The sequence below is a fragment of the Pyxicephalus adspersus genome, chromosome 2 (genome assembly GCF_032062135.1).
Source record: "Pyxicephalus adspersus chromosome 2, UCB_Pads_2.0, whole genome shotgun sequence".
In the NCBI taxonomy this organism is placed as follows: Eukaryota; Metazoa; Chordata; class Amphibia; order Anura; family Pyxicephalidae; genus Pyxicephalus; species Pyxicephalus adspersus.
Window position 1 is genome coordinate 38,149,968 of NC_092859.1, and position 26,980 is coordinate 38,176,947.

General features: G+C 37.6%; 1 protein-coding gene across 5 annotated transcripts in view; it reads left to right on the forward strand.

The window, feature by feature from the left end:
* Positions 1-26,980, forward strand: part of GRIA1 (glutamate ionotropic receptor AMPA type subunit 1) — a 155,528-nt gene that overhangs the window by 114,971 nt on the left and 13,577 nt on the right. For 3 of the 5 annotated variants that reach the window (XR_011919373.1, XM_072400457.1, XM_072400459.1), the window contains exons 10-13: positions 2,961-3,167; positions 10,053-10,423; positions 16,048-16,246; positions 17,397-17,644. Coding sequence is in view for 4 of the 5 variants with exons in the window: in XM_072400457.1 (XP_072256558.1) it covers positions 2,961-3,167; positions 10,053-10,423; positions 16,048-16,246; positions 17,397-17,644 (1,025 nt within the window). In the remaining variant the exon portion in view is untranslated. Of the gene's footprint in view, positions 1-2,960; positions 3,168-10,052; positions 10,424-16,047; positions 16,247-17,396; positions 17,645-26,755; positions 26,871-26,980 lie in introns of all 5 variants that reach the window. The other 2 variants (XM_072400458.1, XM_072400460.1) reach the window with 1 other exon arrangement.

Sequence of the window (26,980 nt, forward strand, 5' to 3'; positions counted from 1 at the left end):
TTTTCTGTTTTTTTGCAGCATAAGGGTGGCTTGTTTCACCTGCATGGAGAGCTTCTTTGACCGCATGTTGTCTGTTCACAGCAAAATCTTCCACATACCAGCACCCCCCCCCCCCCCCAAATCAACGCCAGGCCTAATAAAAGGCTTTAGTTCCTCACATTTTTATGCAATCTTTTTGTTCAACCCACTGAAATTAAGATGAAAGTCTGCAGTTCAACTGCATCTGATTTGTATTATTTAAAAGTAATTGTGGTAAAGTAGAGAACCAAAATTAGAAAAAAAGTTTTCTCTGACCAAATATTTTTGGACCTAACTGTAGTTCAGAACAATCCATAGAATACCTGTGGTGGGAAAAGATCAGCTGCAGGGAGACCATGAGCAATACTGTTGACTAGTCACTTGCACTTTGTCTACATTACTTGGCTATATTCTTCAAAAATCAATTCCTATTTAATGATGCTCCTGATTACCTGGTCCCAGTTAGCCACATATGGCCAATATGCAACCAGAACACAAAGGAGAATATTGACATGAATACCTAAATCCTGCAGGAATTGATAAAGCAGAAAATCTATGACTCTTAAACACCTCTTAATAACACAGACATCTTACAGTACATTCAGACAAATGTTTTTCTTCCATTTGTGTGGTGTTCTGAGATAGCCTTTCCATCACAGATTGCTGCGCACAAATGGCCAATGATGGATAGTATTCGGTAATACTGATGTCACCAGTTTATTTATAGCATCTGACAAATAGCTAATGACTTCAGAAACACAAGGGATCTCTTCCTACTATAAAAAAGGAAACTGAAAAAGTAAATTATTAACTGTAACACAGAAAAGCCATAAATAAAAATGTTTTGTGAAAAAAGTTCTAACTATAGCTTAAGCGTACAATAGATTAATGAATCAGAATGAATTAATTTTTTAAAAGTATAAATTCTCTGCAGACAGATAGGAGCAACTCTTCTGCATTAGAAACTGCAGAGGTATGATAAGATTACAATCAAGGCTGTGTTAGGACTTCATGCTGCTCCAATTTGCGTCCCTAAATTTTTATAAACAAGGTGTGTCTATGCCTGGGTCTTCAGATCCTAAGCCTTGATTTCATTCAGATTGGTTGGCTTTTCTGGAATTGCTTGGAATTCTGATGTATCTTTTACAAGGCTTAAAAACAAACTGGCAATCTGACAACTGAGGCGGATACCAAAAAAATATTTTATGAGCTAGCGTGAGTCTGGTGGGGTAAATCTATACAAATCCTGCTTTTAAAGTAAACCTTGGGGAGGTTTTTATTGCTTTCTGTGTTACGATTTGCGAGATTCACTTTCTCTGATTGTTCTAATGACCACTGCCAGTGGGACAGAAATTCATGGCAAGTCAGACAAAGAGCAAAGTATTAGTCATCCAGTCTCAGCTTGCATTATGCCTGAAGCTGTTTTTTTCCCATTACGAACTACCATGGCAAACTAAGACTACGCTCAGGCTGACAGGGATGTTGTGGTGTGGTTACCACTTCATGTCAGTAATCTTCTGCCTTGGGGGAAACAATACGTTTAGCATTTACCCACAGCAGCCCAATAGAAAATGAATGGGGGTGGCAGTGAGATCTTCAATACCACTCAGATCGATCAAATGTGGAAGCACTGGTTCTTTAAGAACCAGTGCAGCAGTGCAACTGGTCAAGCCTAAGACAGTGGGCCTGATTTAAAAAGCTCTCCAAGACTGGAGTGGATACAGTTTCATCAGTTTATCTGAGTGATCCAGCAAACCTGGAATAGATTTCTTCAAAGTCATTTGCTATTTGCTAGCAAATGTTTTAAATCCTGGACCAGATCCAATCAAGGTTTACTGGATCACTCAGCTTCACTGTTTAAAGTGTGTTCTCTCCAGCCTTGGAGGCTTTAATAAGTCAGGCCCATTGTCTTAGATCTAACACTGCAGATATACACATCTATGAAGATTAAGGCAAAGGAGTGCCTAGGCACTCACACAAACCAACTATATGGTTCGTGGTACTGCCTAGGCAAAATTAACATTTCAAAGAGCTCCATTTGTACAAGGAATATGACATTCCCTCAATCATTCCCTGGTGCGAATCAGTTACAGCCTTTGAAACACACAGACCCAGAAGATTCCCAAGAGGGAATGTTTGAGGGAGTGGCTGATTCCCTGTTTTATAAATAGAGCCCTAATTGTTCCTTTACTATAGCTAATATGTTTTCTTTTTGAGTTCAGTTCAACCTAAATGTTCCCAACAAGACATAAATAAATTAAAACAGTTTTCAATACCTCCCAACTCTATGCAAAACTAAATAAAACATTTTGGCCTATACGTACTTGGTAAGTTGATGTGCATACAATTTTTATGCTGGGAATATCAATCTATCAAATCCAATAATAGATGCATCCAAAACTATGCAGTGAAAAGCTACGAAAGGTTTCTCAGTCTTTTTATCCAAAGGAACCCTTAAAAAAATGTTCAAAAATGGTTTGGGGGAATCCCTATTTAAACCAAATCATCAGGGATTTTTTAGAATAATGTACCTTGCAGTGTGAATAGTGGTAAGAATACAAACATAACGTACCTTGCAGTATGAATAGTGGTAAGAATACAAACATAACGTACCTTGCAGTGTGAATAGTGGTAAGAATACAAACATAATGTACCTTGCAGTGTGAATAGTGGTAAGAATACAAACATAATGTACCTTCAATTGTTGGAACTCTATATATGAGTGAGTACAAGTCAGTATAAGTGCCAATATTTAGTTACCACTGCCAACTATTGAAAAACATAATTTATTATGACCTACTACACCAAACTACATAGCAAACAAAAATATATTTGAGTTCACTGTAGTTCAGGTAAAGAGGAAAACTGAATAATAAAGTTAATAAACTTTCCTTCGTCTTTTTGAAAAGCAATTACTCCATTGTCTCTTCTTCCATTACTAGGAAGCCCCATATGTTATGTACAAAAAGAATGCTGATGAATTTGAAGGAAATGATAAGTTTGAGGGATACTGTGTTGAGTTGGCTCAGGAAATTGCCAAGCACGTTGGATTCAAGTACAAACTGGAGATTGTGAAGGATGGAAAGTATGGAGCTCGCGATTCAGACATGAAGGCATGGAATGGAATGGTGGGAGAGCTGGTGTATGGGGTACGTACATAAAAAATATACTATGGTGTTCACTTTCATGGCTTGTTGTATACCATATTTGAGTTAACATAGTGACCTGGTACTTGAATGTAATGGAAGCTGGCATACTGGAAAGAATTTTTCCCCAGTGAATTTCACACTTCCAATATGACCTGACAATTGCATAAGACCATAACCATTCGTGTTTTCCTTGCATAGGACACTACACCTGCCAACATGACCTGACTATCTGATGTAATCATAATCTATAATCACTTACATATCACCGGAAATGTAATTTTGGGTAATAGAACTGCTTCCTCTCTACATTTTAAAAAATGTTCTTTATGTGTGTGTGTGTGTGTGTTTTAAATTAATAAAAACTATAAAGAATATTGGGTAATACCACAACCTCTTGGGATTCCTATGTCACATATCTCAGGAGGCTGTGGGGTTCTATACAAAGTGCTGTCAAAAGCACCAAGTTTCATTCTTCACATATGCATGTTTGGGTGCCGCATCATCAGTGGGCATTCCACAAATGCATAATAAATAATAATAAATAAATAAATAATAAATAAATGTCTAAATGTCTATGGCCTGGCTACAGTTAGACTTTAAAGTTACTTTTTTCTTATGTTTTTATAGCTTACAGCATACATCGGTTTCCCATTTTTATACTTGTGTCTGATACACCTTCAACCAAGATGACATAAACGAGTAAATCTATAACTGATACAACAAGGTCTTTGACTGCATGTGTACTTAAGCATATAGGTTTCATTTGTAGAGTTAATGAGGCCAAAGAAACTTTCACCTACCGTCAAATGGTGCAATAACTCTGACCATGTCCAGGGAAATATGTCTTTCTGGCAGTTTCCCATTGACGGTTCAGTATCATTATTACCTCTGCTGACATTTGTGATAAAATGCTTCCATCTGTGTGTTCACCTTATGCAAGATTGATATTGATAGTGCAGCACTGTGTATATATAATAATAAACGTCAGGCAAAGTTAGCTTATAGATCACTGCTGGAGGAAGAAGTGGAAAATAGATTCAGGTGTTTAACCAAACCTGTCACTGTGACAAAACTAGTCAGCAAACTAGATATGTTACTGAACCATACAGTAAGTATATCTATTTATATTGTGGTCAAGTGGTCTACCTTTTCTAACATTGTTCCTGTTTCTTTAAAATCCTATTCTAAGCCACAATTTTTTTTGAATCTTGGATAGACTAGAGAAAGAGAAACCCTGACACAGAACAATTTGATACAATTATTGTCCAGCACACTTAATAGCTAGTTAGAATTAAAAAAATACACCATTTTTACAATATAAGCTAAAGACAGAGGTTTTAGCTTATTATATTTGCAAATGACCTGGCAAAGCTCCTATGTGAACATTGATTCTTAATGAAAGATCCAATCTTTATCATATAAAGCAATGAATACATTGGAGCTGTTATGCCTGGAGGCCACCCATTTGTCCTTTAAGCTGTAGGGACACACCAGAAGCCAAGCACAGCAGAACTGGCAAAAGCTCTAACCAATTAATAACTAGCATTTCATGGTAAGGTGCACATGGATAAAGCAGAACAAACAAAAAAGGAAAAAATGAGTACTACTGTTGAGTCTGTATTGCTCTATTGCTGACTGTGTCCCTACTTTTTTTGTCATGGTGACCACTTTTACAGGGACTAAATGTGGGAGAACCCAAAATGTAAACATGTTTCAAAAACAAGTAAAAGAAGTGAAATTGTCCAATGAGGAAAGTTGTCCTGAAGATCAAAGAACATTCACTAACTTGTATAGTCAGTAATTCTTGTGTCTAATGTTCAGGAAGGAGAATCTTCTTTTTGAGGTCTCATCTATTCCATACTCTATCTGAAATAGAGTCTTCAGATATTCCTTTTATTTGAAAGTCACTAGGAACTGACCATGGAAGAGATGAATTCCAATACAAAATCCATTTTATCTGTCGATGGATAAACATAGAAATAATTTAGTGGACAAAAGATGCTACTCCACATGTAAAAGTTCAGAAAAGGCTTTGTGTTTAACAAAATCATCTAACAGGTAAGAAAAGCTGTTGGTCTCCCAATTTCTCTCAAATTTATTAGCTAGCCACCCCTTAATATACATGAAAAAATTAGGTGAAGAAAGAAGAGGTTTTTGGCTGATAATCACTCAAGTATTGTAAAGAAAACAGTATGAAATATACAAAAGTTAAATGTTCTGTACAGAACCCATTAGGAAGTCATGGGATATGGACTCATCGACTAAAAAATCAACATCTATATGATGTTCATATTCATATTTATGATGTTCATAATCATATGTCGATCTACTATTGAATATTTTGTAATCCCATGCGTTTCGCCTTTCTGACATCCTCAGGGATATATAGATGACATAATTGCACTTACTAGGGAGTCCTGAGGTCCTGTCATGAAAGGAAATCCATGTCATTAAAGATGTTCTTTAAGGTCTGCCTTTCTGTGTGGCTTTTCCTCCATGACAGGGTCTCAGGACTCCCTAGTCCTCAGTCTACTAATTTTTTAAAATCCTCCTTAGGGCATTAGGGCACTACAGGGATTCCCTCCATCATGGCTAAAAATGCAAATAATAAAAAGGGGATCCCTGTAGCCTGGAGGAGAGGTCCCCAATCCTCTGTCTGAGTGACTAGCGGGCTGTGGTCATCTGACAGGTTGGCCGTGGCTCTGGTCGGTGCACCCACCAGCAGTGTCAGAAGAAGAACCCCGCTTGGGGGGTGCACCAGCCAGAGCGGTGGACCACATCTCCCGGAGACATCGCAGGCTCAGGGCAGTGGGCAGGTTGTGTCTCTGGACTCAACCCTCCCACTCTCCCATCTCCGGCTCAGACCTTCTGGCATTATGATGTCCCTCTGGGGGGAAATTTATTTGCCTTTGAGTGACACACGGCTTCCCGCACATCCAAAGTCCGGAGTCATTTAGTGGTCCGCGATGTGCAAAAGGATGGGGATCACTGGCCTACAGAATATATTGACACATCTTGTTGACCACAAAACAAAACCTATTCTTGATTTATGCCAATGGAGTGGTACCTGTCTCTTTCAATTTCTTTCCACAATTTACCAAAGACTACCTTAAAGGGTCCCTGGGACTAAAAGAGCTGCTCACCAACCTCCACATGCCTCTCATTGCAAACCACAACATATCAAGCAGCCCAGTGCTCCTTGCCTCCTCCCTCATAAAACAGTATAAACCTGGCAGAGGTTCTGGTTTTGTTTACACTTTAAATCAGCCTACATTGCATGTCTAGATGAAGTAGTTAACCAAATGTGAACTCCTTGTTGTTTTAACAGTGAAAAAATTATATAAACAGCATAGTCTGTTTGGAGCCTGGATTGTTTTCTTACCATAGAGTACCCCTCACAGCAGAGAACTGGTTAAACTAATTTCTCTAGACTCCTAAACCTTACTTTTTATTTTCCTATTAGCAGATTCCCAATAGAAGTCTGTGATAGGAAAGGGAAGCTCAATGTGTTATTTATTAATTCAGTTTACTCAACGAATTGGAGTTTATACAGCACAGCCTGACTGATTATTATCTCCGATTCCAAAGTCTGCTCAGCACATCTCTCCCTTTTCACTCCACAATTTTTTTTTTCTTTGCCCCCCTACGGCTATGGACATGTTCTTGCTTCGCCTCCCTGGATGGGAGCTGGTAACCATGGCAACCCCTGGATGGTTCCTGGGTTGGGGCCTGCAGCCATTTTGGTAACCTTTCCCATTCTCACATGTTCTCTCTCAGTGGGTGCAGTATTTCAGCACTTGTCTTTGACAGTAAGCCTTAGGGGTTATAAAGTGTCTTCTCCTTGCTCTGAAATGCTTTGCTTGCCCCTTGGTGCACACATAGAAATTGGTTCAATTAATCTAAATTAGTAGGAATTATTAAATCTCAAATGTCTTTTTACTGCAGAATCTGCCTGTATTGACATGATGGTCACATTTGGTTAAAATTAAAGGAAATAGCAAAATAGTCTAAATCAAAGGCTCTGACTTTAAAGCTTAACTCCAGCCCAAAGGGTTTTTTTTATTCCCTCACTTACTTTTCTGTCAGACACCAATCTAATAGTCAAGAAGTGGGGATTTTTTTTCCTCACATACTTGTTGGACATCCTTCAAATAGACAGGAAGTGCGTACAAATCTCACACGTGGAAATACAGAGACATAGTGATTAAAAGGGAACTTCTAATATCACCTTTCTCTTTCCAAAGTTGCTGGAGTTGGGCGTTAAACCTAACTCCAGTCAATATTTTTTTAATACCCTAATTAAAGTTTAAAAATACAAAAAGTGCTGCAATACTAACAATCAGTGTGTCCCCTGCAGTACTTCCTGTTTGCCACAGGATGTTCTCACTCTAAAGGTATTAATAATACCAAACTTAGAAAAGAAAGTGAGTACAGAACATCATGGTCCTGCCCCTGGAACATGGCACCCTGCCCACATTATGTATTGATGAAGAGAGTGACGCTTATGTCACTACACCAATGCCATTCTTTACATTAATCAGAACACTGCTGGCAGTGCCCCAGGAAGGTGGGGGATCCTCTTGAGGTATGAGTATGGAAATGGACTAAAGCAGAACTTTATGAAAGTTCCCTTATGCTGCAACCACTTCTGAATACAAAACAATTCTCTGCGAAAGCTAAGAAATGCCAATCCTGCAAGAATACATTTCTGCACAGTGCAGGAGCACTTGAGAGGCATGCGATCTATCACTTTTCTCTAGGATCCCATGGTGAATATTCAAAAAAATAGGGACTTTAAGAGGCTGAAAAACAATTTTTCAATTGTTTAAAACATTTATTGAATAAAATGACACATTAAAATAATTTAAAATCATATACATAAATCTCTCTGTACTTATGAATCTTAATTGATCTTTGTTCATTCCTCGACGTGTTTTCTATTGCAGGCTTAGAGGGACATAGGACTAGCAGCATTCATATTGGAGTGAATGTTCTTCAGAGGATGTTTATATAAATGGCTATTATATTTTTGGTGTATTCATCTAAAAAGTTAAAATAGTTGAGTTTGCTTGTTTTGGTTAAATTGCCACTTCCTTTTGGACCCCGCACCCAATGCCTTAGGGGATCACACAATCATGAACTGACCATTCTACCTTAAATTCTCTCTTATCGTCTCCTCCTGACGAAGTGGACCGTTTCTATGAAACGCATCGAGGAATGAACAAAGATCTGTTAAGAATACAGAGTGATTTATTTATATGATTTTAAATGATTTTAATGTGTATGTACAATTGATGTGGTATGTTGTTCAATAAATGTTTTAATCAATTGAAAAATAGTTTTTCAGCCTCTTAAAGTCCCTATTTTGTAATAATAAAACAAACATATCTGGCTTGAGGTTGAGGCAAAATTATGTTGAAAGCACGTAGATGGAGTGTATTCAACTATTTAGATATTGAGGTCCAGCTGGAAGCTGACCTAGTACTCTTACTTTTGTTAACTCCCCCAATGTTTCCATTCAGATGGTGAAAGGAAAAAAATGGCAACCTTGGCATTTTCAAGCATGGAACATCTTGGGCCAGTATATGTCCCTGCACTTGTCATATGGGTGCAGTAAAGAGTCCTCAACCACATGTAACCTCTGAGCAGAGCAGCTCAAACCTTAGACAGAGATAATCTTTAGCTTTGCTGAGCAGAGCAGTTGAGATCTAAAGGAAGGTAAGTAAATTCCACAGGGAAGGATAGCAATAAAGAAAACTTGTTGCTTTGCCGAAAACACAAGTTTGTTTTATAAATCATCTAGATAATGAAATCTGTTGCTGTTCACGTAAAACTGAATTATCTGTATCCTGCGCATTTGCATTTTAAATGTACTTCCAATAAAGGGCAAAAAATTGACTCTGTGATATGATGTCTGCTAAAAGCTGTATACTGACTCTCCAATGTCCTATTCCTTTTGATTAGAACTGAGAAAGCGTGAGAACAGTCATATTTTTGTGGCCTGTCTAACAACACAAATTTGACAGAAAGCTGTAAAGATCTCAATTCTGATATATTTTTACAAGCATTGCTAACAGCATGTGAGTTTGGCTGCTGTCTGGAAGATTTCTCGATCATTTTACTGATACAATGCCTGCAAACATGAACTGAAAGAATGTGAAAGCGGCCATTGCTGATTTTTTTTTACTGAAATGCTACTTGCCTGGTGGTGTAATCTAGTGGAAGTACTTACCTTGGACATGTATTTAGCCTCACTCCGAATAGTCTGCATGATTCATAGGGTATTGAAGCCAGAGACAGACAGATACCTGGTACTCTTAGAAGGAAATTAGTGATCGCAGCCCCTGCATTTCATTTTTTTATGCACTCACACCCACAGGCTGAATTTTCTCAGTGTTTTCTCGTTTGTTGCCATACTTATCACTAAATGTATTTTTAATGCTGCTAGTGTAAGTTATTTACATACAACTTGGAATCATCCTACTTTTGTTCTCCTACAACACTCTTACTAGGAGAAGGAGAGCCAGCATTAATACATTCATCAAGAATACATGTAGTGTATAGACAAAGAGTTGAGCTCTTCAGTCTGCTGCTACATTGTCCAATCTCTGTCGAATCACAGTGATCCCAATGATCACTGAAGAATTTCTTTTAGAAGGGATCTTCCTCAGTAAAAAGGTTGATAAAGGCTGCCTATAAACACTGTACATTTACAACATAGTCTACATTTATACTTGTTTATTTTGTATCAACCTTTTTTCTACATCATGTCCCAACTATTTACTTACTTAAGAACATATTACAGTGACTATTTTTATTTATAAGAAATTTTTTTCAGAAAAATAAGTTGCAAAATATTTATTGTTCTTGTCTCTATACTTCCAGAGAGCAGATCTTGCTGTGGCTCCATTGACAATTACTCTGGTCAGAGAAGAAGTTATTGACTTTTCCAAACCATTCATGAGCTTGGGAATATCAATTATGATCAAGAAGCCTCAAAAATCAAAACCCGGTGTCTTCTCCTTTTTGGATCCCTTGGCCTATGAGATCTGGATGTGTATAGTGTTTGCCTACATTGGAGTTAGTGTGGTTCTCTTTCTCGTCAGTCGATTTAGTCCATATGAGTGGCACAATGAAGAATATGAAGAGGGAAGAGAGCCTCCTTCTACAGACCATTCTAATGAATTTGGAATATTTAATAGTCTCTGGTTTTCACTCGGAGCTTTTATGCAACAGGGGTGCGATATTTCCCCTAGGTAAGTTGATTTGTTAAATATTTTCTAGCAGGTTTAAAAAGCATATTTATAACCATGGGAAAGAAGTCTTTATTGATATGGTGTATCTTTTTCTCTTTGTGTACTATATAAATAATTGTGTTTACAAACAGGAGGGGAGAGATGACCTAATCAGTTTGTTGTTGCTTCTTCTTTGTCCAAATCTACATTGGGGGCAGGCAGATGACCAAGATATGTTGCTTTACTGCAGCACAGAAAAGTCAGGTCATCAAGTTGTCTGCATTGTCTGGCAAATCTATAGGTCTCAACGCTAGGTAGAGAGAGAAGACAAATCTTTTGGCAGATAAAGCAAGTGGGCTTCATTGTTTGCCTGGAGTTCAGCAATAATATTGTTATGTGTTATCACAGCAACAAGCCTTAAATCTATTTTACTACTGAGCAGTGGTAAAAGGAAAATGGGTGAACACCTTTAAGGCTTTGACTGTCCCAGTAAAAGTTGTATTTTGGGTAGTGTCACCAGCATAGTTGACTCCACCACAAAAGGCATATACAGCTGCTCTCCTAATTGAGGTGGCATGAATAAAAAAAAAATCCTCATCTCATCATGTTAAGGTATAAGCTTAACTCTGATACAAAAACCCAAATAAATGGAACTGACCTCGCTGTAAGATAACTGCAATTTTCCCCAATATCTCCCATTTACCTCCCTGGTGGTCTGAATAAGTAAATTTTAATGTCAAAGCGGTACATTGAAAAACAGTTATTATTTTAATTTTCCTGCCTGGTCCGCCTCCCAGCCGCACCCCCACATGGCCTGGCCCAGCTGGCTTCTGCGTCCCTTGGCCTCGCATCCCCAACATTCACACGCCGTGGAAGCAGATGCAAGGCATAGCTGGAGGATGCTGCAGGCACCGCTGGAGGACGCTGCAATCACGTGGGGACCAGGTAACACTTAAAAACTCCCTTGCAATTCCACCGCGAGTGTTGCTACTGGGGTTACCGCTTTTGGTACTGAAAATTAACCCTAAACCACACTCGGGAATACCGCCAAGGAGGTTAACTTGCTGTCAGCCATGTAGGAAGACCTATCCCGTAAAACAATACTAGACAACTAGGCATAACAAATCAAAAATGGCTGGAAGTAAAAGTTTCTGAAGCCAATCAGATCATAAGCACATATCTAGACATGAAATCGAAAACCATCAGATTGGTTGTTGTATGGAGCATAGACACTGTGTGTTGTTTTAGGATGCTTGCGGCCTGCTGTATACAGTATATTCCACCTAATGGCAAATTTGTAAATAGCCATTTTAAGCTGTCAAGTTCATTTATTTATCGATATATAATGTTTGTTTTTGTAACATTTAAGTCAGTTTTCCCACATATTAAATGTGCGCATTTGCAAAAAGCTTTACTAGGACTGCACAGCTGCAAGTGTAAGAGAGACACATACAACACAGGAGCTTTTACTATCAGTTTGCAACGTGAATCTGTTTTCTATCAGTGTGCAGCTGTAACATAAAGACTTTTACAATGTGCAACAGCAAGTTATACCAGGAGGTTATACCATCAGTGTACATATAGGAGTATAAAATTTTACTATCATGGCAGAAGAATTTGTTATCATATTGCAACTGCAAGTGCAGAAGGAGCAGGAAGTTATATTATCATTGTACACATGCTGTAAAGTTTAATAACAGTGTGCAATTGCAAATCAGGACTTACAGGAACTTTTATATATAAATAAGGAATAAGGAATTCTTCATTGTGCCTTCCATACGAGAGACAGTTGGGAGTTATGCAGTATGTCTTAATATGACATCATAAATGTACTAATTTTATTGGAACATCCACCTACTTTGCCAGTCTTTTTATACACTTAATCTAGGTCATCAGAGCAAGAGGATCAAAAAAAGGTTGCATTAATATAGTAAGTGGTAATTGCTTTTCATATACTATAACATTCATGAATTCTTCAGTGGCTATGATCTCGTCAGAGCAATATGCTACTGTATTAACACTGGCTTATAATTCACTTTAATTATTAGGAGAACACTAGCAATAGCTGCTGCTCTTTGAGCTCCCACAGAGGCTGCTAATAATGTTTGTGTGAATACACTGGAAAAACGCACACAGTGTCTGCAGACGGCCCGATACTGAATCCATACTCGCCGGGGGATATTGAGTTCTCTTCTCGCCTCTCTCTAGATTTGTTTTAAAAGCAAAGGAGTCCCCCTCCGCGCACAATATCGCAAAGCTCAATGCAGAGAATGAAGCCGCACAGCGCGGTCAGCTATGGTGAAAGCCTTTCCACACCCACCTACATGCATAAACATGCATACTATAATCTCATCCCTGTGCCTTACCCCTGCTTGAAGGGGCAAAGTGTTAATTAAATCTTAGCCAGCTGAGTAGTAGATGACTCTCAGACATTACTGGAGCCACAGGCCTTCTAGATTTTATGTATTTGCAAAGGTCACCTCCTGATGAGGGATTTTGAAAATGAGTTAGACGGCCGAGAAAAAAATTAGGAAGAAAAAGGGTGTACCTCAAAGCAAAAAATAGAGGTTGGAGTGTTACATGGGTATTGACCAGGATGGGAATATATATAAAGCTGTATTTTAAAAGTGAACTCCAGCCTTCAGTCTTGCACAATTGTACAGGCTTCTCTACTATACTGAAATGCTTACTCTGATCTCCCTGCACAAAGTACATATAAATTGCAGATAGAGTCAGATAGAGACCACCTCATTTTCTGGTTGGCAGACAACTATCATCAACTAGTGCACAGTCTTACAGTACCCAACCCATCCTTTCATTCCTTGGATTTAAACCAGAGGATCTGCCCTTGTGGTAATGCTCAGAACTGGGGTCCAGATTCCCAGTTTTGATATCCTGATTAATGGATATAATGACAGACTGGCGCATTGGTATGCCTGTCTCCATCTTGTACAGGGGACTGCAGCTGACATCAGGAATGATGTCAGTGCAGCCCTCTGAAAAAGACAATGTATGGCTAGCTCGGGCTCCATTTTCTGGTATTTAGGGGCAAAGTTGGGAGCAAAACTATAGGTATAGCAATTAGGATTAGAAAAGGAAAAGAGGGAAAGCAGTGCTTGCTGCAAAGTACTTTTAGGAAAGATAAAAAAAATTACCATTTTACTCAAATTGTGAGTGTTAACCAAGTGAAATGACAGAGATTAGTTCCAGGTAAACTTAGGCAATCTTTTCCCACTGTGGCCCGTTTTCCCAGCACAATTAGAGTTGAAAGGCAAATTAGACCTTCCCTCCAGACTAAAAATTACAACCTGTTGATCTTGAAGTTGCCTGAGTAAGAGCCTCAACACACTTTATGATCAAATGCATTGTGGTAAAGAACTCTCCTATATGGAACTAAAATAAATTTGCTAGCAAACAGTTATTTTATTGCATATTGTATTAATATAAAACAAACTTACCTGCCTAATCACATTTTTTCTTTAATGTACACTGAGCTGCACATGCGCAACCTATTATAAAATCATGACGTAGCTGGCTGCCGGGAAAGGAATAAAATGAATGAACTTCCATGTGCATGTGTAAAAGTTGTGTGATTCCAGCATGGCCATTCAAGATGGCCAAAGTTTCCCAGCCTATAAGAGAAATGGATGAAGATGCTAGCAATGGAGCACAAAATGCTACATATCTATTTTGGTCTGTTACTCAGTAAAGCAAAGCATAGGAACAAAGAAGTGTTGAAGGACCCTAAATGGCTAGAATGATTTATTCTTGGTAACTTTGTGCTCTAGGAACCCTTATCCACCACTGCCAGTCTGAAAACCAAGGATTCCTAACGTGACACATTTTTGTTTTTCGAAAGTCAAATTATTTAAACTTCTACTCATTTATATCTTACTATGCTGCTATATTTACATCAGAGCCAGAAAAATGTAATTTTGTGTGACAAAGGTTACACAGTGACATGGACAGTCGAAGGAGGACCACACCTGTTGTAAACTAAGAAAAAGTGAAGACTACGTGGCCTTCAGTCATGATGACCTTATGAAATACGTTTTTCACCTTTCAAGCCTCTTCCTGCTTCGGCATCAGCTGCATAACACTGCTAAAGATCAATTCATCATATGCCAATGTAATGTGTGGTGGCAGGACCACTTTTATTCTCCACCAGGTTGAAGACTTGATAGTTTATTCTTCATGAAAAACTAGTCAAGGTCATCATTGAATGCATACCACACATTTAACAATTGGGCACAATTAATACTTCTAGATGTTCCCTATAACATGAAAGTTCTTCTCTTTTTTACGTTAGGTCTATTTTAAGTAACATCATCAGTGAGGACACAAAGGACATTAGACCTGTGGAAAGGCTTGTTTTGAACTGCTGCTGTTTCCCTGCAATGAACATGACACCATCTAAATTTATGAATGCCACAAATTATAACTTTTTTTTCTACAAGTACTAAATTTTATTCTTGTTGAACTTGAGATTTTTGGGCTCTTTCCAGATCTTTGAATAGTATGTCATCATTTTCCTGTTTGGACAAGGCAGCTGTGCTCCTATCATCTATTACGCAGATGTCATCCATATCTACAAAGGCTTATGCATTTTTGATGAAACACTTTACCAGAAGATTATGCAGTATGACTGGATTTGTATAGCCCCCAAGGTGTTTTAAAATTGAACAGTAGTAAAGACTTTTCAGGTGGCCTGACCTTTGGTAACATTTATTATTATCAAAGTGGGAAATACGTGGTTATAAAGTTGCTATAAAGCCAACTTGTACCTTGTCAATGTTTCACTAAACTTTTAGGAGCCAAGAAAGTAAACCCTGTTTAAGTTCTTCATTGGAGCTTACAATTTTTTTTTTATATATGAGGGCTCTGTCACCACCTCCATTTCACAGCAATGAACTGGTCACCAAGTACCACTAACTGTCACATGAGCAGAAGGAGGATTTTAGTATTGTACATCTATACATTTAGTTTTTGGGCAGGTTTCTTTTAAAGTGTATGAAAACCCTAATAATAAACTAATAGTAAACCCTTATTATGAAAAGTGTTTTTTTTATCTGTTTTATAAGTACCTGTACCAAAAATACTTGTTGATCCTTTTAGAAAAACAGTCGTGTCTCACACAGTCTATTCAGCAATCACAGTTTTTTCTTATGTTAAAACACTTCCTTATGTTGTAAGATGATGACACAACAGGGCAGGCTGTGCACCATTCCTTTCCATTTAAAAAAAGAAAGTCAACCCAGAACTGTAAATTTGAGCCGTGTATCTTCTGCCTGGATAAACAGGTATTTTCTATACTTGAACATATAATATAGGAATAATATATGGGGAAATCTATAAAAGATATACGGCAAGTGTTTCGGGTTATCATCATTATTAAACAGTATTTATATAGGGCCAACATATTACACAGCGCTGTACATTAAATAGGGGTAGCAAGCAAATGACTGAGAGATATAGACAGTGACACAGAAGGAGAAGAGGACCATGACCCAAAGAACTTGCAAATGTTATTGGGTTGTATATGTTTAAAATGGATTTAATCCTGGTATACTCAGGAGCTGGTAGAATTAACATGGTGTTGTATTTATTTTCTATCTACTTAAATCGAATCTGATATTTCCTTCCAGGTCTCTCTCAGGACGCATTGTGGGTGGTGTCTGGTGGTTCTTCACACTCATCATCATCTCATCTTATACAGCAAACTTAGCGGCCTTCTTGACAGTGGAGAGGATGGTATCACCCATCGAGAGCGCTGATGATTTGGCTAAACAAACTGAGATAGCATATGGAACCCTAGATTCTGGATCTACTAAAGAATTTTTTAAGGTTTGATGAAATCATTACTGTGTAATTGCTTTTTACAGAAGCTTGCATTGCATGTCAGTACAACTAGCAAATGCCACCATTGCAAAACATGTAAATATGGTATTTCACTGGGCAGACATCTTTATAAGTAATGTGTAAAATTCACCTATAGGTATTTATTACTTCTCACAAAGATCATAATACTCCCTCTGACAATGCCTTCATCAGTCAACAACTCCAGAAAGATGGGGCCATCTTTGTGCATGCATCATCCAGGGTTAGCATCTTTTTGCTGGCCCGAAAAGCTCAGTAAGGAAGTAAAGAATATATTATGTTTCCTGTGCAGGCTATTTTTACAAATGAAAGTGTTTTATAAAACTTTTTACAGTTGTGATAAATTGTTCAAATGATTGCCAGAGCTAGGATTTCCCCTTACTTGGGGAGACTTCCACTCATTTTCTGTTGTATCTCCAGAACAGAAAGTGAAAGGGAATCTCTGCAAAGAGGAAAAAACAATACAAATGTTCCCCAGACTATTTAAAACGTAATACAAAGTATAACCAATACCCTTCCTTGAGAATAAATCTGAGAAACCATCAATAATCAAATTCTCTTACCTGTATATTCTTAACATCCGTCATGGACCTTTCCTTCAGGCATCTTTTTTCTTTAAGGGTAAACACATTTCACACATATTCTTTACTTCAAAGCTGTTGTTGAATTAGCTAATAATTGCCATTTTAAAGCAATCTTTTGTGTTTACTATTCTGGCATTTCCACAACTCATCACAAAATTGTTATATTTCCTCATCCTCCTCATCACTTTAACCACACATATCAAGCTTTGAATACAATTTAGGCATCATAAGTGTGACACAAAAGAACCATTTTCATGGCTTGTCTCATGCTATCAAAATATCAAAAGACTTTTTGCCTAATTTGTAATTCAATTTTTTTTTACTTTGCTTTAAGCAGCTGTTTGCAGAAGCGCTTCTTCAGATATTATGCCATGAAAGCATTTTAACGACACATTAAATTTTTCAAATAGCTGTTCACCACTTACCTCTCTAAAAGCTTTTTTGATAACATCAACTGTCACAAAATGTATATACCTTGTCGATGGTTCTTAAATGGTTGCCAAGTTTGTTTCTTTCTTCTTTTGTTTTCCTAGAGATCTAAAATTGCTGTGTTTGAAAAAATGTGGACTTACATGCGATCAGCAGAACCCTCAGTTTTTGTTAAGACCACTGAGGAAGGGATGAACAGAGTAAGAAAGTCTAAAGGCAAATATGCCTATCTTTTGGAGTCCACGATGAACGAGTATATAGAACAGAGAAAACCCTGTGATACTATGAAGGTGGGAGGTAACTTGGATTCCAAAGGCTATGGCATTGCCACCCCAAAGGGGTCACCTCTGAGGTATGTTTCTGAGCTTTGCTTTATTGTGCATTGATATTGCTCTTTGGCTGTAGATCCTAGGAGTACATGGAAATCAAAAAGTATCCCCTCATTGGACTGTCCATCTTCTCTTCACACTCATCCATCTGCTTGTGTCATTTCATTCAACAGAGTATTATTCTGAAATAAAATAGAACTAGTTAACATATGTAACTTTCCATGGCTGGAGAAGCTGAACTATGGGATTTGTGCCAAAAAAAGACTGTTTAGCCGTATTGCCCATAAGCTTCTTGCAGCTGATCTTTCTCCCAATACCGAATAACTATGCTCTGTTCTGCCCTTTGTCTGTTTTTTGAATCTTGATAGCAGCAGGGCGCAATATGTCATGTAAGACCTGCTTCCCTGATAAGGGGTCATTAAAGGTACAGAGGGATAAAATTCAAAAAGCATGTTAGCAGCAGGGAGATCTTTGCATTGCAGCTTTATGGGTACAGCTTCTTCTCCAACAAGGAGAACAGAGAGAATCACAATAGTGACATTAAATATTCTTCAAAATATCCTTAGACTAGCAGTCAAAGAAAACAGTACCTTGGAATATCTAACACTGCAGATATTAGACTTTAGATATGAGCCTATAGAACAAGAGTGCTAAGACATGGTCCCTGATTCATTAAAGCTCTCCAAGGCTGGGGATAATACACTTTCACCAGTGAAGCTAGGTGATCCAGCAAATCTGGAATGGATTTCTTCAATGTCATTTGCTATTTGCTAGCAAATGCTTTGAATCCATCCCAGGTTTGTTGGATCACCCAGCTTCACTGGTGAAAGTGTATTATCCCCAGCCTTGGAGAGCTTTAATGAATCAGGGCCATGGACTCATGTCAGGGAGGGCACTCAAGTTATTCCTGCAAGTTCAAAGATATATTAGGTAACTAGGTTGTTAGGTAACTTATTATTGTTAAGATTTGTAGATGTTTTCTATAAGTTTGCAGACCTTCACTTTCTGAGGTCAAGCCCACTTTAAAGGTTTAGCACTTGACCCTTGATTCAAACATCACCGAGGAATAACATGCAGAAATCTCTTGTCTCATTCTGAATAAAAACAGCAGCAGATGGATTTTGTTTCAAATTTAATGTGTGGCATCTTGGCCAATGGTTCTCAAACTGTGTCTCCTTTTTGTGTGGCCTATAAATTAAATTACTGAAACTTAACCATAACTTGTCATGACAAATAATGAGCAAGAAATATCTCAAAATTACACAGGGGTTTTGACAAGGAGGTTTCTCATCTTCTCCTGTCCAGTGAGCATTGCCAATGGTGTGATTTGCATACTTACCACTCACTTACGGTTTGAGAGTCATTGACAACACTAAACCTCAAAGATGTTTCAATTCTATCCCTAAATCTATCTCTAAAGGAAACAATTTAACTAGGTTTCCAACCTACCACTTCAAGTGTGTGTTATATTTATCTGAGCCCTATTTTAAGTTATCGGAAATCTTTAGATACTTTTTGCTTATTGGACATAACACCAGTTGTTATCACTTCCACTCAACTGTAGAAGCAGACACATGGATGGTCTTTTTACATTACCTGACAAGCTCCACACTGCAAGCTGTAAAAGCAGGCTGAGACAAAGAGAAAGAAACAACTTGTATAAGCAGGTCAACACAGTCAGATTAACATATTTTGCCAAGAGCCAAGTCGGCTATGTGTCTGCGCTTTTACAAATTACTTCCTAGGCATAGGTAGTTCAGGGGTTATCTAGAACAACAAGCATGCTAAACTTTAAGGAGAAACTATTTATGAATGTTTGATCCAGGAGTTCTTAACTGAATGATCTTGGTTAACAACACTTAAAAAGCACTGCTGTATCAGAATAAATGAGAATAGATAAAGTGAAATCAGATTTCCCAGAGCGATTGACAGGAATGAGGGCCCCCTCGTGTCATTGCACGGAGTTATCTCATGCATGGTTTTGCAGCATTTTTTTTAAATCTATCATCCATTTAAAATCCACCTACCCACTAGTGCAGTACAAAAGTAATTGTGGAGTATTGTAAAAATATTAAAATATATATGTGGACCTTGTACCTAAAGGTAAGTTATGCTTGTTACTTTAGACAACTCCCCTCTAAAAATAGCTTTATGATACCTCTAAAAAACACATCTGGGGGAAAAAAATTTGTAAAATATACTCACTGGATAGGATAATTTCACAGTCATTCTGGTGAAATCCTAATTTCAAAACAGTAGGTTGGCTTTAATGTTGGCCCCACTTATGGCACATGCCGACCCTTTGTTAACTCTTTCTGCTTCCCTCTTTTTTGTCACTGTAACTTTGCAAATTTGCTGTACTGTGGTAAAGCATGTAACTCGCCTCCCTTCCTCTCATGTGACAGCACTAATGCCTGGTGATTGGCCACCAAGGCACCCAGAGCTGTTATATAAAGACAGTCAGAGTCTTTAAGGAGCAGCAAGCAAGCAAAGGGAAGTTGGGTATGAGCACCTGGCAGTCATTGAAGGGGGGGCAGCTTTCAGAACAAATCTGAAAACACAATTTCACATTAAGCTAATAAGTTATTAAGTTCTTCACACAATTCAAAATAAATGTATTATTTTTCCTTTTCAAGTGGTTGTTTGGCCTTTGACTATAACATAATAAATGATTCATCAAGATCCTAATTAATTGGTTTCTACAATCACGATATAGCTGCTTATAAAATGGAATACATTTTACTGATTTGTTGTTAAAATAGCTTTATATAATACAGGACAAGCAGGGTTCAGAGACAATTATTAGTGGTTTGGTAACTAATAATTAGAGCCGTAGGTATTTTAGTCTTCTCAGTACAGTCCTGATATGTTTCATACATTATAGAATTGCTGTAACAGCATGCAAAAGTGTTACTGATAGATCCTAACTCATACAATGGTCTGACACAAGCGTGTATATATATATATAGTGTATAACAGACAGATTTTGGGTATTAATTGGGTATGCATTTGGGCAAATCAAAAAATAATTGAATGGTGATTGTCTAGGATTATTGTCTAAATTAGTAATAAAGTGAAAATGATCATAGCTCAGCCTAGATCGGGCACCAAAGAAATACTTGCCCATGGCTTACTACTTTATCTATTTGCCCTAAGTTATGTACACACACAATATACCTGATGAACAGTAGTAATTGTCTTGGGTGAAGATCTAGTGCATACAGTAGTCCCCAGATATTATTTAGCAATACACCAGGGAGATCACTAAACAACCAACCAGGGGTAATCGCTGCCATTTTCTATGACGGAGGACACAGCAGGGGGCCTCTTGCTCATTCTCCCCTCTCCATAGAACCGAACTGTGCTGTGCATACAGATCTTGTTTGTTTCCCTATCACTGGAAACAATCACAAAAATCATAACATAAGGCTTCTTATAAACTAGTAGGATTGGATTTCAGTTTTAATGCAGTATATCCCAACACGATACCATTTAAGTTGTTCCTAAGGGTTAACAACACATACATGGCAGATTTCTTAACTAGTTGAAAAGACCAGAAGTGGCCTTTCAGTCACAAATAATGCTCAGAATTGTCATCACTTGCCAGTTTGGTCCAATGTTCGTCTAAATACTAGCCCCCACTCTTTAAAAGTACTGATCTTGCCATATACATTTTGCTGCGTACTCATTTTGCAACTGTGTTTAAAAGCTTCAAAAATTATGATGAAACTTAGAAGAGAATGCAAATGCATCCTCTGCTTGACATTTAACATATTCCTCAACATGAACAGCGCAGCTCTTAACACTTACAGACACATGTCCTTGTCCTGTTCAGCTCACGAGATGTTCTCATAGCCTAAGGCAGTAAGAAATAAACTGTCTTGCTGCAGCAGGCGAAAGCATTAGATGTGTGCAGATGTTTGACTGAAACAATTGCAAATGGTTGTAAGGGTTGGAATTGCTTTTTTATACACAGCCTGGTCATTTCCAAGAAACTGTTGTAATGAATTATTGTTGCAGAATAATACAGTGTCCTTTTTTCTTATTTGGACAACATGGGAGCCAGTTATAATGAGAAATTGTGATTTAAGACAAAGCATGGAGCTCAATAAAAGCTCACTACTACTGCGTAGTTCTGAGTTAACTTAATAAAAACATTCTGTGAAAATGTATAACAGCACTAGGAGATCACCCTAATAAAATCGTGAACAGGTAGCTGCTAGAGGTAATGATGGGATTATATACACATGGAACAAATTGCTTTCTATACAGTGTAGAATGCAGCATGTTTTGCACACATACAGAGCATTGTGTAATCATTACAGATTTGTGAACCTCTCTATAGGAACCAACTTGTTCTTTATGTGTAGCAATTTATTATTACTTACAATTATTATTATGTCAGTTACACTCCCAAAATTCAGCAATCACTCATCTAGTCCTATGATGCCCTGTATTCCTGCCATTAAAACAACAATATGTCCCAGACCTCCATGCAGTCTTCACAGCAATAAAGTATACCTAAAAGCAAAATGTTTTTGTTAGAAATGGATGAGGGGTGTTGAGGAGAGTTTTGAACCCCTGTCCCCATTAAGAAGCTTTATTCTCTCTGATTGTCCTTATCATCAATGTCACTTGGACTGAATGTGAACGAAAAATAAAAATATTGAGCACCACTGGAACAAGAATAGAGGGGAAATCTTCCATAGGTACATTTATTCCCATGCAAGCTGTCCAGGAAATGATTTCCTTTACATTGGAACCTGGTCCCAGACCCTCTTTACCCCAGAACTTCACAGTGCATGGTGCTTCATGTGATCATGTGCGAGTAGGTATTTGATACAACAGTTCCCTATGTCTGCACTGACCCTGTAATACCAAGGGTCAAGCAGAAGCTGTCAAATGTCACTACAACATTGATTACTTTATTTCACCAGAAATATTGAAAAGAGAGATGGTTGCATTTATATTTGTAGGGCCTCTAATTTGTAGCTGAATCAATATATAATGAAAGTTTATTAAAGCTTAGATATCCACACCCAATTTAGCAGCACTAGTATGAATCTGTTAACTTTACTATAACTCTGTGAATTATTTTTCAGTTTTACTGTGAGTTCTAAAAGCTAGAAATGGGCTTAGTGGTGCATTCATATCCTCTGTTGCAACTTTAATCAATATCCACATGGTATGGAGAATTGTGCTTGAGAATTAAAAAGAAAGTCAGCAGTTAAAGCAAAGGTAAAACTTTACAATGCACTATAGGGTCACTCCAAAAAATAATTGAGTTTAGGAATTTACAATGAATGGCACTGTATCGTGCTTTTATAAACAACAATTCAGGTAAAACACTTTTCTGTCCCAACATGACCCTGTGCACATAACCAGCTTACTATGGTTTGACCAATTAGGTGTGATGGAACCTAAGTGGGGTACCCAGTTCCTTGACATCACCATACTGAAATCTGTTTGGGATGAAAAAGGATCTAGGTCTTCTTGCCCAATATTAGTTCCTGAGCTTACAAATGTTTTTTTTATCATTAACAAATTCCAACATCTTGTAGAAAATCCTAGAGAAGAGTGGCATCTACAACTATTATCACAAATCTACTGAATTGTAGGTTACAGGCCCAGTATTTACATTGAAGACATTCATCTAAAATAATTTTTGCAATAAAATGGAGTATCCTGATTGTGAAGAAAACATGTTATATTACTGAAAGTGACAGCCACTCATAATTCTCATTACCCTTTAAATGGACCTTAAAGGCAGTATTTGTCATTAGCATATGCAAATAATCTTCTTTAACTATGCCATATGTCAGGGACTTTTAATATGTATGAAAATGTGCATGCTGTACAGTAATTTATTTATATTTCCAGGACACTGAGAAGGCTAAATCCAGTAAAAGTAGATTAGCATAAGCAAGTGTTTAAACTAATATGCCAATCACAAGGGATTGCTGCTGGGTTAAATCAGACCTTTTAGGATATATAGTGAGTAATTGTAAACAGACCAATATAGAAAGTTGTTTTATATGACTAGATAGCCACAGGAAATAAGACCAAAGTTCCAAACAACATTCTGCTTATCAATGCATGTGTATGAAATAAAATGTATTTATTCAGATTGCATGAAAAGCCATTTGAGAAAAGACTATATTCAATAAAAAAAAGAGTAGATGCCATAGGTCACAGTAAGTAATCATAAGGCAGATTATAATACAAGGACTACGCTAGAAAGCTTAAAGCCAACCAAAGATTTTTTTTTTTTTCAAATTGCTATACGGCATGAAAAATCTGCAACAGATTTCAAGTGCTGTAAGTGTTCCCGATTGGAAGATTTCCCTACATAAACTTTTGTACTTGACACCCTTCCCTGGACAGGAATTAAAAAGGATCCGTCTATTGGGGACACAAGATGGGCTTCTGAATCCTAACTTCAGGTTGCTTTCTCCTAAGCTAACCATGACAACCTCAGCAACATGCTCTGTAGTACTGTACTGGGAAGATGGTCATAAAGATGCCAATGCAGAGCATCAAAGGCCTGCCCCCTAAGGATACATCTTCATCTTGTCCTGCAGTCATAGTAGATGATCAATGAGATACAGAAAATAAAATAATTTTAAATCACATGAAGGTATATGTAAATTGCATGAATTTAAACTCTGCGACTACAGCCTTTGATTAGCTCAGTTTTAAGTCAGCACATTTTGCAGATTGATTTGCTTAAAGTCAAATTGTCTGTATCTCATTGATCATCTATTGTGACTTCAGGGCGCGATAAAGATGTGTTCTCAGGGGGCAGGCCTTTGATGCTCTGCATTTTCAAGAAGTGGAAATGACGATGGACATCATTCCACCTAGAAGACTGAGGACCTCTGGAGGCTGAAATTAAGTTCTATGATGGCCAGTGCCAAAAAGGTAAGTATTGCAGTCAGAGCTTTTGTGAACAAATCCTGAGACATTATTTAAATATGCCCAAAATAAGCTTTAAAACTTATTTTGAATGGGTTGCTTTGGTCTCTCGTGTTTGGCTCTTAGAGCTCAAACTGACTACATATGTTCAAGCAGGATTGTTTAATGTGTCATAAACCCATCTCTTTTTCATTGCATGAATGATAGGCCTTTTCAGCTATGCCTCATACCATAAGTGTGACAACCTCCTGTTCATTGCTGCAGGTTTTGTTCTATGTATGTGTGTTGTTTGTCATTAGAGAATCACTCAAAAGGATTGGTGATCCAGTTTTAATCTTTCATTTTCTCCCTATCTACTCCTCCAAGAATGTCACACCTCACCCCAGCCCCCCGCTGCCAAGGATCAGAGACAAAATGAAGGTCTTACAGGGTCATAACAGTTTTTTTTGCTGTTGACAGTTACTGCTATTCAGCATAGAACTTTCACTTACTTTTTTCATCCTACTGCAAGATCCATCCTGCTTCCTGCCATAGATTTTGTTGGTTAACTACTAAAACTTTCATTTTCTCCCTTTTTTTTACTGCTAATTGCAGTAAGGTTTCAGCTCCATCACCAAGGTTGATATTTAATTAAGGTTTTATTAATTTACCTGTTCTGACCAATGTCATTATGATTTGTTTAATTTAACAGGTTTTCTTTGTAGTTATTTGATGAAAAAATGTGAATGCAAATAAACAATATGTGAAGAGAACTTTACAGACATAGAAGATTTAAAAGTGTCATCTTTAAAACAGCCATCTACAGAAAACTGGAACAGTTCTGGCAGATACTTGTTGGATGAACTGTCTTTCAGTGATACCCAGTACCAAGATCTGGGCAATTCAGTTTTTAGATCAAATGACAGGATCCTACTTGACATAACAGAAAATATTGGGTATTGATTCATAAGAAATTGGGAGGTCCAACTGTTAACTTTAGACATTGAGGTTCCTAAAAAACGTAAGCAGCCAGAAAGTCATTCTACATACCAGTCTTCACAGTGATATTACCTTTTACACTTTTATACTGAGCCTTAAAAACTTCCAGCAATGATCTCCTCAGCAGTTGCTAAATGAATTCATGGTAAATTGAAAAATGAAGAGCAAGTGCCAGGTTGAGTTATTTAAGCTAGCAGTGTTCCAGCTGTGGTAGAAATGTGTGCACAAAATAATCCACTGTATTGTGATTTCTTGTTGTCATAATTTTGCATTTAAGTGGGCCTGTTAGAGAACACAATTCACGTAAGTATAATTTAAATACTTTCTCCTGTCCAAAATATAATCATTTTTAAAGTTTTCTGCTATTCTTACTGAGCTTTTATGCAGTTCAGGTGTAGCCTATTTCTACTCTCTTTTTTAATCCCTCTCATTTTTCTTTTCCTGCACCTTCTTCCTTAATCCCTCCTTTCTTCCTTCTTTCATTTACCCCTTTCCTCACTCCCTCCCTTCCTTTCCTACCTTCTTACCCCCTTCACCTAACTTCCCTCCTCTATTTCTCTCTTAATTCCTTACTTTTTCTTTCTTATGTCTTTCTTTATATTTAAGATTTAACATATTCTTTGACTAAGTGTATTTTAGTTGCCCTGCTGGAAGTACACAGTGTATAGAATGTTACTTGTTGCTCCAGGCTCTTTTGTCTTTTCAGGATTGCACATTTTAAAGTTTTAGCTAACCCCTTGATGCCAGAGGGGAGAATCAACCTTGTCTTTGAATATGAAATGTGTTTTAGATAGAATTACGAGTTCAGCTATGTAAATCAGGACATTAATTAAATACATAAAGTGCATTGCTTTGTTACATTCATTCCTATGCATGTTGCATGTGTGCTTAAGTAAAATACATGGACATGTTGGACATATATAATGAACATAAAAGCCATGTAGCATGTATGTTTCATATGTGACTGATTTTACATATCTGACGCTGAAATACTGTATGATTTGTTTGACCTAAACTAGAAGCCATTTTGTTCAGTGGCTTGTGTTGCTTGGAATAATGTTTTTTTCACTGGAATTCTGTATTTGGGGTCTACCTGCACCATGGTGATGGAGCTGAAGCAGAGATAGGGACACGTGGTCTAGGATGAAACTTGCAGCTGGTTCACCTATCCTTTGTCTCATGACCTCAAGAGTGATTTCTCAAGCTGTAACTTATCGAGTGTTATTTATTCATTTTTAAAGAAATCCAGTAAACCTGGCAGTATTAAAACTGAACGAGCAGGGGCTTTTGGACAAATTGAAAAACAAATGGTGGTACGACAAGGGAGAATGCGGCAGCGGGGGAGGTGATTCCAAGGTCAGCCCCAGTAAGAACAAACTAGTGGGTAACAAAACAGCATGATAGTAACCAGCAGCTGCCTTGAACATAGTATATGCCAAGCCCACGGTGTCATTTTACCAAATTTA